General features: G+C 42.7%; 1 protein-coding gene across 5 annotated transcripts in view; it reads right to left on the minus strand.

The window, feature by feature from the left end:
* The window catches only part of B4GALNT2 (beta-1,4-N-acetyl-galactosaminyltransferase 2 (SID blood group)), a 79,006-nt gene that overhangs the window by 10,175 nt on the left and 55,176 nt on the right, over window positions 1-13,655 (minus strand). For all 5 annotated transcript variants that reach the window (XM_061391452.1, XM_061391451.1, XM_061391450.1 and 2 more), the window contains exons 4-7: window positions 12,528-12,634; window positions 11,342-11,379; window positions 6,834-7,014; window positions 5,773-5,859 (exon numbers count right to left, since the gene is read on the minus strand). In XM_061391452.1, the coding sequence (XP_061247436.1) occupies window positions 5,773-5,859; window positions 6,834-7,014; window positions 11,342-11,379; window positions 12,528-12,634 (413 nt within the window). The remainder of the gene's footprint in view (window positions 1-5,772; window positions 5,860-6,833; window positions 7,015-11,341; window positions 11,380-12,527; window positions 12,635-13,655) is intronic.

A 13,655-nucleotide genomic window follows, 5' to 3' on the forward strand; every position in this document is an offset into this window, starting at 1 on the left:
CCTTGTAGAAAATTCTCATGCATTTCTTCCCCTGCACAGAAACACTCTCTATTCCTGACAGCCATCATGCAGCCACCTGCTGCTGATCCGAGAAATTTGATGATTTCTGGAAATTATCAGTGATCATGAGACAAACCATCCCTTTTGCTATAAAAGCAACTCACCCATTTTACCCGAGGAGCTGGCATTTTCCCTGCCTTCTCTCTTATGTACAAACTATCTCTGTGAATAAAAGGCTTTGCACGCTGAAGAGTCTTGTGGAAGTGATATTCATTTCTGTGGTATGGTATGGTATGGTCCGAGAATGTGGAAAGGGCTCAGTAACAGAAAGAGGCATGTAAATCATGTTCAAGAGCATGTTGAATGAAAGCCCTACCTTTTCTCTTCTCAGGCCACGTGACAAGTTTGGTTCTTTCATTACAGTAAAGAGAGAATCAGGAGCCTGAGTTACCACAGGAGGTAGTCCAGGTGGGAGACTCCTGGCCAGGTGGGTGGTATAGCATTCTGCTTTGAGATTCTTTATTGTTCCAAACACAGAGCAATGATAAAGAAATATGCAAAGACAGAGCCATGTTCAAAAACAGATGACATTTCTTCCAAGGAACAGGAATCAAAAGCAGTGAGCAGAGTTGGAGCTGAGTCTGCTGCAATCTGGGGTCAGAACAGCAGAGGCTGGGAGGCAGAGTTTGAGTGTTAATGGAATAAAAGTGTCTCATGAAGTATGTGGGTCCACAACCAGGGTTTTTGCTAGAAACCATGGACTGGAACCAGGCTGCACTCCCTCCAGCTCTCACGACATACTACCCGCTGGGCAAGGAACCTCAGAGAACCATCATCCCCAAACACACCTCTGGGTTCAGAGATGACACCACCTCACACAGCCGTGTCCTGTGCCAAGCCACCCTCAGGCCCAGCAACTGGCTCTTCGGTGATGCTCATATCACTAGGGGACAGGGACCCCAAGATTGTAGTATATAATGATGGACTGAGAATCTGGGCAACTGTAAAGCTGTGAGATGGGAAGGAATCAGGAGAGAGAAAGAGGGAGAGAGGAGAAAACAAAACAAGCTTGTAAAGACTTGTATTCAAGATGAGCCACCAGCAAAAATCCCAAGACATTCAAAGAAAACTAGTTGGAAAGAACAACAGCCGGCAAATCTACCCTGTGCTAGAAGAATCCACTCTAGATAGACAAACAATAGACGAATCTGAAAGGGACTTAAAGTGAGAATGTTTAAAATCTTTAAAGTGATAAACCACAGAATCACATAAATGAAAAAGAAAATATGAAACAAAACAGGCATAAAAAATGAGAATATTTAGATATGAAACCAACTTAAAATTATTTAAGATATATACAAAGAATCAGAAGGGAGACATGACTTAAGATACTAAAAAAAATTTTTAACAAGCGTAAGAGAATTCTATGAACAACTCAAAATATACAATTTACGTATATACAAATATACAATAACTTTAAGACAACTTTATAGAAACATTTTAAAAATTGACTCAATGTACATACAGATCAATAACCATTGAAGCAGTAGAGCTGTTAGTTTTAAATTTCTTCCCTTTCTCTCACTCTTTCCCATTCACATTCCCACCGCAACCAAAACTTGGACCAAAAAAAAAAAGACAAAAGGACAGACAAGTTTTAATAAAACCCCAAGAGACATTCCTATTTTATTATAATTCAATTAATTTCAGCAAACAGTGAAAAAAGGAAAGGCATCTAACTTGTCTTATGAGACTTGTATAATATCGATAACAAAACTGAGCAAGGACATTATAGAAAAAGACAGTCTCAGTTTTGAATACAGATATAAGAATCATCTATAAAAATAGCAACAAATTTAATTCAGCATTTAATCAAATAACACACTGCAATCAAGATGGGTTAATCCCGAAAATGCAAGAACAATTTCAACAGCAGAAAATCAATGTAAGTCACTTCATGAACCCAGTTAAAGGAGAAAAATTATTTCAGTGGGTGCAGACAATTTCTTTGATAAAATTCAATACTTATTCATATAAATATGAAAACTCTCAGCAAGGAAATACAAAGTAGAAATAGAAAAATTCTTAGAAACAGAAGGAAAGAAGGAAACTTTCTTACCCTGACACATCTACCACACTCCTGCCCAGCAAACGAGAATAGTGGCGTAACACTAGAATGTTCTTAAAGTCAGGAACAAGTGAAAGTGTGTGCTACCACTGCTGTTATTCAACACTGTACTGAAGATTTTACCAAAACGCATTAAGAAAAAGAAACAAATGATAAGAATTGTAAAGGAAGAGATAAAAATCATTTGTTTAACAGACTCTATATGTTTAAAAAAAAGTCACTAATATGTGTGCAAGAAGGATGCCTATTAAGTCCAACATTCAAAAATCACTAATGTCCTATATACTAACATCAGTTAAAATGTAGAACAAAATCCAATTTATAAAAGTAAAATAAAATAAAATATAAACTACCTAAGACCAAATCCAATAAAACGTACAATTCCTTTACACATAAGACTACACAATAAATTACTGAAGAACCTATGAAGAGACTATGACATGGAGAGTGTCACATGGAGAGATATAGCAGATTCATGGTTGTGAATATTCAACTTCATAAAACTGTCAATTCATCTCTAATTAATCAACAAATTTTAGAAAATTCTAATCAAAATCTCAACGCATTTTGGAGGATCTTGATGAGCTGATGCTAAAACTCTAATGAAAAAGTAAATGACCAAGAAGAGCTAAGAAGATTTCACTAAACGAAGTACAGTCATCCTGCAACACAGAATTTATCTGCACTGGATAGAAAACCTGTTATAAAGCATATGGAAATGTGTAAAATGAGCCCCAGGATACAGATCAATGTGCCCCAACAAAGGCTGGTTCAAACCCCTGCATACAAAAAGCTGTGTGTGTGAGTGGCTGGCTGTTCAAGCGCAACAAGGCGAGACCACTTGGTCCATGGTGGTGGGACAATAGGCTCTCCATGTGTAAAATATTAGGTCCCTATCACATGCCACGCATAAACACAACTTCTAGTTGGATTAAGTATCTAAATGTGAGAAACAAGCATATGTAACTTTTGAAAAAAAATGCAGGAGCATATGTTTATGGCTTCAATGTAGGGAAGAATTTCTTGAATTAAGGCAAAAAAGCAAAAGCTAGAAAAAAAGAATGAATCAATTTTATTAAAGGATAAAGTTTTATAACACAAAAGACCCCAGAAGCAAAACCAAAAGACAAGCCATGGACTGATGAAAGGCCAGAAACTAGAATTTTATGCCATACAATGTGATAAGTTTTATGAAAAGTTCAAAAATGCAGTATACCATACTGTATGCTCTGTGTGTGCACATGTGTGTAGGAATAGAAATCTACATATTAAACATGTACAGAAACCAGGAAAAGAAAGACCATGACTGTTGGAAGAAGGGAGGGAAATAGGACTGTGGAGATTTCCATTTTATGGGTAATACTTCACCTTTAAGACAAATCTGAAGCCAAAAAATCTTTTTTGTGAACTTCTTGTGCTGATTTCTTTTATTTTTGAGATAGTTATGATGATGTTAAGCACATACTGTAAATTCCTCTCTGTAGATATTTAATCCTATTGCTTTTAAATAAGTTATATTTTTAATAGAATCTATCTGAATATGTTATATTTTGAATATATAGGAAATATTGTCAAAAATGCCAACTAGCTCAAAATTCCAAATATACTGAAAGTTATACCATGAAAATACTTCTTCCCATCTCTGTCCCCAACATTTTGGTTCCTCCCCAGGAGTTTACCAGGTATTACTAACTTCTTGTTTATTTTTCTGTAATCAAGCAGTTACGTCATCTTTTTTACCCCTTTCTTTTTACAGAAATAGTAGCTTACTTTTCACTCTTTTGTACCTTGCTTACATCTTGGAAAGCATTTTGTATCAGTATAAAAAACACTTCCGGCTCATGTTTTCCTCCTCTGTCTTTCTGAATGTCATTGCATGGCATTTCATTATACCCATGGACCACACTTGATTTAACCCCTGGTGACTCAGATGGTAAAGAATCTGCTTGCAATAAGGGAGACTCAGGTTTGATCCCTGGGTCGAGAAGATCCCCTGGAGAAGGGAATGGCAACTCACTCCAGCACTCTTGCCTGGAGAATCCCACAGGGTGGCAAAGGGTCAGACATGTCTGAGCGACTAACACACACAACCATTGTTAAGGTTTTTGTCATTGCAAATAATGCTGCAATAAACACCCTCAAACAAATGTCTTTTCACACAGATGTAAGCATCTAAAGGATAACTCATACAAGTGGAATCGCTGACCCAACGTGCATATACATTTAAAATGTTGACAGACATTGCTAAGTTGCTCCAGAAGGGTTGTGCCAATTTACATTCCTACTGGCAGTTTAAAAGAATGTTTCCTACTCCCCCTCCGGTACTTTTTGATATGGATGTAGTTTTCATTTGCACTTAGTGTGACACTGAACATATATTTTAATGACTGAAAGTATTCTTGAATTTAATTTTTTGTGAACTGGCTTATTCTTCTCTTATTTGCTCTTTTCTTACTGATTCACAACATCACTGACTCAGTGAACATGAGCGAGCAAACTCTGGGAGATAGTGAAGAACAGAAAAGCCTGGCATGCTGCAGTCCATGGGGTCACAAAGAGTCGGACATGACACAGAGATGAAACAACAACAACCTACTTTATAGGACTACAGTGAGAAATTATTTATGTCTTTGGCCACACTGTGCAGCATGTGGGATCTTAGTTCCCTGACCAGGAGTCAAACCAGTACCCCCTGCGCTGGGAGCATGGAGTCTTAACCGCTGGACAACCAGTAAAGTCCTCACAAATGCTCTTAAATAAAATTAGATCTTTGACTTTGTGTTGAAGGTATTTTCCCCCCAGTTTGTCCTTTGACTTTGCATATGGTAGATTTCTGTCCAAAAAAATTATTAAAAATTTGGAATTCCCTGGAAGTCCAGTGGTTAGGACTCCATGCTGTCACTGCCAAGGGACGAGATTCGATCCCTGATCAGAGAACTGAAATCCCGAAAGCCATGTCAGAGGCCATAAAGAAGAAAAACAATTAAAAATTGTTATGTATTTTATGTTTCCAGTCTTTTATGGCCTTTGGGTTTTGTGTCACATTTAGAAAAATCTTATAATCCAAAGTTGTTTTTAAATTCCTTTTTCTTTTTTCTAGTTATTGTTTAGTTGCTAACTCTTTGGGACCCCGTGGACTGTAGCCTGCAAGGCTCCTCTGTCCATGGGATTTCCCAGACAAGAATACTGGAGTGGGTTGCCATTTCCTTCTCCAGGGGATCTGCCCAACCCAGAGATCAAACCAGGGTCTCCCGCTTGGCAGGTGATTCTGAGCCACCAGGGGAGCCGTATTTTGAATACTTATAAAAAATCAGGATTTTCTCTATTGGGAGTTTATCTTGATGTGAGCTGTGAGATATATTCAACTTGTCATTCTCCATATAGCTACACAGTTATCCCACATGATTTCTTGAATAATCCATCTTTTCCCCTCTTTAATTTGAAAAATTACCTTTATCATATGGTAAAATTTCAACTTGTCTATTTCTAGATTTCTAATTTGATGCTATTGATATATCTATTCCTCGTCCAGGACCACTCTGTTTTTATAATTATTCTCCTACTCTGTCTCAGAGAGGATCCCTTCTGAATCTCATCAGTAGTCTATAGGACCCACTATGGAGCCCCAGGAACAAGGGCCTTACCTGGTCCAGGGTCATATAACTTAGGCATAACAGGAAAGCGGATGGTCACTGGAAACTTGGCCACTGAGGAGTTGGACTCCAGACTCACTGGAGGGAGAAATAAGGTCAGAGTTGTGTACTGCGTCTGGGTCACTCCCCATGCTGCCCAGGAAGCCAACGAGATGGGGGAATGAGAGATTGGTGGGAGGAGATTGAGGACAGCGTGGAGTCTACGGCATTTGAGCTCCTGACTTGCTGTGTCCCTGGGGCAACCCACTGACTGCCTCTGAAACTCACATTTCTTCCCCATGTGGCTCTGTAGGGTGAAGTGGGCTTGGCATCAGAGGGGTGGGTTAAGTTTGACTTTGTTATTTATCATCTGAAATACCTTGGGTAAATCATTCATCTCCTTCACCATCTACAAAACCAGGAAAACTCGACCTGCCTCATTTGACCTCTCAGGGTCATTCTGTGATAAACATTTGAACACCTGAAGGTGGAGGGAACTCTCTCCCTAGTTTGTGTTCATGGGAAATCTGTCCCACAGTTCATTCTGTGTGTGGGTGGGTGTCCTGGGAATGCATCCTGTGGAGCTGCTCAAAATGGGAAAGAGTGCCTTTAATTCATCCAGAAAGAAATTGGGGCTGCCCTTAGTGTCAGCAGACACTAAGGAATTCTGGGGCTGGGATGGGAGGAGAAAGACAAAGCTACTGCCCTCCCAACTGCAGGTTTCCTCACACCCTACTTTCTGGTGAGTGCCCAGGACAAGACACTGGGGCACAGACTGCACCCTCTCTACTGCAGCTGAAATCTTCAGCTCTGCTCGCTGCCGAGAATGAGGAACAGAGCTGGGCACACAGCACGAATGATCTGCCTTCATGGAGAGACGAGCGGCCATTTGCCTGTCCTGTGGGGTCAATGGCAGTGGGGGGATATTACTGAAGACAGTAATTGGAAAGTTCAGTGTTTAGAGTTAGAAATAGGAGCTAGGGAGGCAGGCTTCTGGGAGGAGGAAGACTTCGAGGGCTGGTGGTGTTTTTCTGGGTCCCTAAGCATTTTGTCATCCAAGGAGAGGCTCTCACCCACATCCACCCTGTGGTGCTGGTACTCTGTGCTGGTGTATGTCACGTGCTGGAGGATGAAATTCAAAACCTTCCGGCTACTGGTCAAAACGGTCAGCTGCTTCTGGCCTCGGCCCTGCACCACACTGTCTGGGGTGTCAGCGAGGGTGTTCAGTGTCCCCAGAGAAGCTTTCAGGGTGACCTAGGGTGGATGAGACAGCAAGACTAAATGCAAAGAACAGCACATACCCAGGATGGCCAGCAGGGGGCAGAGCACATAAGGATGAGAGGATAGATAGTGCCCCTGAAATGTAGAGTAACTCTGCAGGAGTTACTGCCTCAGCTTCAGTAAGGAAGATAGTCCTAAGACCTGGTGTGTTCAAGGGAAACTTCTGAAATATTCTTAACTCTTGCTGTGCAGGATACCATTTTTTTTTTTCACTAGTTTATTTTTATTGTAATTATTTTTGCCTGTGCTGGGTCTTTGTTGCTGTGTGTGGGCTTTCTCCAGGTACAGCAAGTGGGGGCTACTCTTCCTTGCCACGGGTGGACTTCCCACTGCAGCGGCTTCTCTTGTTGTGGAGCACAGGCTCAGGAGTTGTGGTGCACAGGGCTTAGCTGCCCCGAGGCATGTGGGATCTTCCCAGACCAGGGATCAAACCAGTGTCCCTTGTATCGCAAGGCAGATTCTTAACCACTGGGCCACCAGGGAAGGCTCAGGATACAATCCTTAAAGACTTCTTCCTACCCCTGCTGGCGGCTCCTTGAATTCCATTTGCCAAGTCCTCCTCATCCATCAGACCTCCAAAGAGAGTTTTTCAGGGATTGGTTCTGAGTCCTTTTCCCTTCTTAACCTTTCTTATTCCAGTTGAGCTATTTCAAATCCTAAAAGATGATGCTGTGAAAGTGCTGCACTCAGTATGCCAGCAAATTTGGAAAACTCAGCAGTGGCCACAGGACTGGAAAAGGTCAGTTTTCATTCCAATGCCAAAGAAAGGCAATGCCAAGGAATGCTCAAACTACCGCACAATTGCACTCGTCTCACACACTAGTAAAGTAGTGCTTAAAATTCTCCAAGCCAGGCTTCAGCAATACGTGAACCGTGAACTTCCAGATGTTCAAGCTGGTTTTAGAAAAGGCAGAGGAACCAGAGATCAAATTGCCAATATCCGCTGGATCATCAAAAAAGCAAGAGAGCTCCAGAAAAACATCTATTTCTGCTTTATTGACTATGCCAAAGCCTTTGACTGTGTGGATCACAATAAACTGTGGAAAATTCTGAAAGAGATGGGAATACCAGACCACCTGACCTGCCTCTTCAGAAACCTGTATGCAGGTCAGGAAGCAACAGTTAGAACTAGACATGGAACAACAGACTGGTTCCAAACAGGAAAAGGAGTACATCAAGGCTGTATATTGTCACCCTGCTTATTTAACTTATATGCAGAGTACATCAATGAGAAAAGCTGGGGTGGAGGAAGCATAAGCTGGAATCAAGATTGCTGGGAAAGGGGAATACATGTACACCCGTGGTGGATTCATGTTGTTGTATGGCAAAACCAATACAATATTGTAAAGTAATTAGCCTCCAATTAAAATAAATAAATTTATATTAAATCTAAAAAAAAGATTTCTGGGAGAAATATCAATAACCTCAGATATGCAGATGACACCACCCTTATTGCAGAAAGTGAAGAGGAACTAAAAAGCCTCTTGAGGAAAGTTAAAGAGGAGAGTGAAAAGCTTGGCTTAAGGCTCAACATTCAGAAAACTAAGATCATGGCATCTGGTTCCATCACTTCATGGGAAATAGATGGGGAAACAGTGGAAACAGTGGCTGACTTTTTTTTTGGTGGGGGGGCTCCAACATCACTGCAGATGGTGATTGCAGCCATGAAATTAAAATACGCTTACTCCTTGGAAGAAAAGTTATGATCAACCTAGATAGCATATTAAAAAGCAGAGGCATTACTTTGTCGACAAAGGTCCACCTAGTCAAGGCTATGGTTTTTCCAGTAGTCATGTATGGATGTGAGAGGTGGGCTATAAAGAAAGTTGAGTGCCAAAGAATTGATGTTTTTGAACTGTGGTGTTGGAGAAGACTCTTGAGAGTCCCTTGGACTGCAAGGAGATCCAACCAGTCCATCCTAAAGGAGATCAGTCCTGGGTGTTCATTGGAAGGACTAATGTTGAAACTGATACTCCAATACTTTGGCCACCTGATGCAAAGAACTGACATTTGAAAAGACCCTGATACTGGAAAAGATTGAGGGCAGGAGGAAAAGGGGACGACAGAGGATGAGATGCTTGGATGGCATCACTGACTCAATGGAGATGAGTTTGAGTAAACTCTGGGAGTTGGTGATGGACAGGGAGGCCTGGCGTGCTGCAGTCCATGGGGTCGCAGAGAGTTGGACACGACTGAGCGACTGAACAAAACTGAACTGAACCTTTCTCACTAGAGGCATTGGCTTTAATACCATTCATATGCTGATGCTTTGAAGATGCACATCTTTAGCTCCTATCTCTCTGAGATCCAGCTGCCTGGCTGATTGCTCTGCTAGGAAGTTTCACGATCTTCAAAACTTGATCTATTGATTGTTTTCGATAAACCTGTTTTCCACCCCATCCATGGTTTTCCCTGCCTTGTGAATAGAACCTTTACCCACTCAGCTGTTCAAGTCCCCAACAGAAGTCACTCCTGTCCTGCTGTTTCCCCGACACCTGCAGTCAATCAATGAGTGAGTCCTTTTGGGTCCACCTTCAACATGTAGATAAAATCCATTTACTTCTCTTCATCCCCACTGCTATTCTCTTCCCTTGCCTTTTTGTCTTCTGCAACAGCCAGTTATCTTTAGGAAAAGTAACTTGGATAACTTATATGCAGAGTACATTATGTGAAATGCCAGGCTGAATGAAGCTCAAGCTGGTATCAAGATTGCCAGGAGAAATATCAACAGCCTCTGATATGCAGATGACACCACCCTAATGGCAGAAAGTGAAGAGGAATTAAAGAGCCTCTTGAAAGTGAAAGAGGAGAGTGAAAAAGCTGGATTAAAACTCAACATTCAAAAAAAGAAGATCATGGGATCCGATCCCATCCCTTCATGGCAAATAGAGGGGGAAATAATGGAAACAGTGACAGATTTTATTTTCTTGTGCTCCAAAATCAGTGCAGATGGTGACTGCAGCCATTAAATTAAAAGACGCTTGCTCCTTGGAAGAAAAGCTATGACAAATCTAGACAGCATATGAAAAGGCAGAGACACCACTTTGCCTACAAAGGTCTGTATTTTCAAAGCTATGGTTTTTCCATAGTCATGTATGGATATGAGAGTTGGACTGTAAAGAATGATGAATGCTGAAGAATTGATGCTTTTGAACTGTGGTGTTGGAGAAGACTCTTGAGAGTCCCTTGGACTGCAAGGAGATAAAACCAGTCAATCCTAAAGGAAATCAGTCCTGAATATTCATTGGAAGGACTGATGCTGAAGATGACGCTCCAGTACTTTAGCCACCTGATGCCAAGAGCCAAGTCATTGGAAAAGAGCCTGATGCTGGGAAAGATTGAAGGCAGGAGGAGGAGGGGACGACAGAGGAAGAGATGGTTGGATTGCACCATCGACTCAATAGACATGAGTTCGTGCAAACTCTGGGAGATAGTGAAGAACAGGGAAGCCTGGTGTGCTGTGGTCCACGGGGTCACAAAGAGTTGGACATGATTGAGCCACTGATCAACAACAACCTGGATAATGTCATTCCTGCTAAAAATGCTTTAGTCAATCAACAGATACTCTGAGATCCAAACTACAGGTCCTGGGAAAAGAGCAGACTGACTTCCTGCCTTCAAAAAGCTTGCGTTCTAGTGGGGACGAGTGGCAATAAGCATATCATGACACATATAAAGTACTTCGGGGATGATAAGAGCCATGAAGAAAGTAACAGTAGAAAGTGACAAAGGTGGGGGAGGGAGGAGGGGGGTGAGGGTACTTGGGAGCGAGGTGGGCAGAGGTGTCCTCTGGAGAACAGAGCAGCTCCCTCACCGCCCATTCCAGCCTCTGCCTGGGACAACTAAAACTACACTTCCCAGACTCCTTTTCAGTTAGGGTTCTGAATGCAATTTGCATCCCACCCCTCAGACATACTTGCAGCGACCTTAATTTGGAGCTGTGTTAAGTAGCGAAAGAAGGACAGGCCCAGAGCATCCACCTTGCTGGTGCTGATCCAAACAGAGGCAACACAGCCCAGTTGTGGCAGCAGCTTCCCCTTGAGCTGAAGCCAGCAGGAGCCTTGGTGGTCACTTCTTTGGAAGTCCTCCCTGGAACTTCAGCCATCCCATGGCTGGAAAATTCATGACTTCTATAGGTACCCTTCCCCCACTCCCCACCGTGGACTCATGTCTAATATTTAATCAGGATAGAGGTTCTGTCAAAATCTGAGACCAGCCACCACTGGGGAGAAGCAAGCATAGGTAGTGAGCCAAGGACAGAATGCCAAGAGCTAAAGGAAGCTGGGAAGGGGACTCTTGCCTTATAGATGGGAGCGTCTGGTCCTTCAAACTGGAGACCTGGAGGACACAAGGAAAAGGACAATCAACACCATTTGAGAGGATGCCCTCACCTTCCTGTCTGACTCCTACATGTCCCTCTGGAGTCATCTCAAGTGTCACCTACCCAGGGTGTTTGCTGGCCACCCCCCCTTCCCAGGGCTCCATCAGATGGCGTCCCATGGTCCTCCTCAAACTCTGGTGGTGCTAAAGCCTCTGCTGCCCACCGTCAGTTTTGGATGGGTGCTGTGAATTAATCCAGTCCCTTCCAGATATCTCTGGTACTGAAGGGAAGAAAGCAATAGATAAATAATGAATCATCCATATATGAGTTCCCCTAAATAGTCAAATTCAGAGAGACAGAAAATAGAATGGTGGTTGCCAGGGGCTGAGGGGCAAAAGGGAGTTAATGTTACATGGATACAGAGTTTCAGTTGGGAGGGTGAAACGTTCTAGAGATGGATGCTGGTTGTAGAACAATGTAAATATACTTAATGCTACAGAACTGGACACTTAAAAATGGGTAAAATCATAAATTTTATGTTATGTGTATTTATCCACAATGAAAGAAAAAGAGCTATGCAAATTGGCAAATCCTTTTTAAATGACTATTCAAAAACACTAGCAATTTATCCCAAATGTTTTTCACTTTAGCATCTATCTCTGTTCTTATGACTAATTCAAGCTCTAATTCAAACATATCCTCCCTATGCGCTCTTAGATAACTTACTAAACTCATCTGTGAAGTTGGCAAAATAATATTTACCTCACAGAGAAGTGACGCTGAACTAATTAGAAGAGTGTGTAAAAACCAGTCGTGGAGGGGAGTTTTAACTGGCATAGACATCCTTTTCCTATGCACTCTGTGGAGGCGGGCTCATGCTTTGATGCTGGAGGACACCGAGCAGCCCACTACACCCTAAGGTTCCTCAAGGCACCTAGGTTTCTGTCCTCTTCTATGTTATCTCAGATCCCCATGGAGGTCACAGCTACTAAGGGTGATTCCCAGTGATGGAAAGAGTGAGACCAACATTAAATGAAGTCATGTCAAGCTTTGTGCACTGTGCTGGATACACAGCATGAATGACTGTTGCCTTCTGCTCCCACCTTTCGCTTGAGAAGGAATAAGAAGAAAGTTGTTTCAGTCTTCTGAGTGGAGCGGTACCTACCCGGGATGGGAATTGTATGCAGGGGCATCACCTCCACTCCGTGGACCGGGTACCCAAAAGGGAGGTTGGCCTGAGCCAGCAGGGGTGGTGGGCGAGGCAGCCCTTCTCTGTAGGGAAACAAAACCATTAGCAGCTGCCTTGACACCTGTCCCTGGTTAGTTCTTAAAGTGATATCTGTACCCAGAGCTTTGTGCTGCCAATGGGGAGGAATCATTCATAGATGGTCCCAATCTGCCCTCCATTCTCTCGCCCCTTTATTCCTGCTCCTCTCGCCAACCTCTAACTCTACAAAGAATTGAAGCAGATTACAACAAAGCACATTCAAAATCAAAACCACAACTAGCAGGACCTTCCTGGGGGTAAAGAATCTGCCTGTCAGTGCAGGCGACTCGTATTTAACACCTGGTCCACGTGCCATAGGGCAACTAAGCCCATGTGCCCCAACTACTGAGTTCACACTCCCTAGAGCCCATGCCACCGCAATAAGAACCCCACGCACCGCATGTAGAGAGTAGCCCCCACTCACCGCAACTAGAGAAAAGCCCATGTAGCAATGAAGAACCAGCACAGCCAAAACAAAACAAAACAAAAAAAGTGAAGGGGAATTCCTTGGTGGTCCACTGGTTAGCGCTCTCAAACTGCCGATGGTCCAGGTTCAACCCCTAGTTGGGGAACTAAAATTCCACATGCCACCAAGAACGGCAGAATAATAATACGACAGCACTCAGCATCTGCGGCTCTTACTGAGGCATCATCACCGATCCAGTGAACACGAACTTGGGCAAACTTCAGGAGATGGTGAGGGACAGGGAGGCCTGGCGTGCTGCAGTCCATGGGGTCGCAAAGAGTTGGACACGACTGCGTGGCTGAACAACAAAAATTACTGAGGCAGCAGGCATCCCAGGCAGTAAGAGTGGCACCACCAGGCTCCTTTCCTGGGAACTACACGCAGCATCTCAGCATCAAGCTACTGTAGCTTTGGCATCTGTGCTTTATCTCAATTTATTTTGTGCATTCCATTAGCAAGATGCGTCCAGAGGTAATTGTTTCTTCGCTTTACACCATTTCATTTTATGAAAAATTTCATAGAAACTGTCTACATTCAGATAGTAAGAGAAACTTGTATAT

The sequence above is a fragment of the Bos javanicus genome, chromosome 19, assembly GCF_032452875.1.
Source record: "Bos javanicus breed banteng chromosome 19, ARS-OSU_banteng_1.0, whole genome shotgun sequence".
Taxonomy (NCBI): Eukaryota; Metazoa; Chordata; class Mammalia; order Artiodactyla; family Bovidae; genus Bos; species Bos javanicus.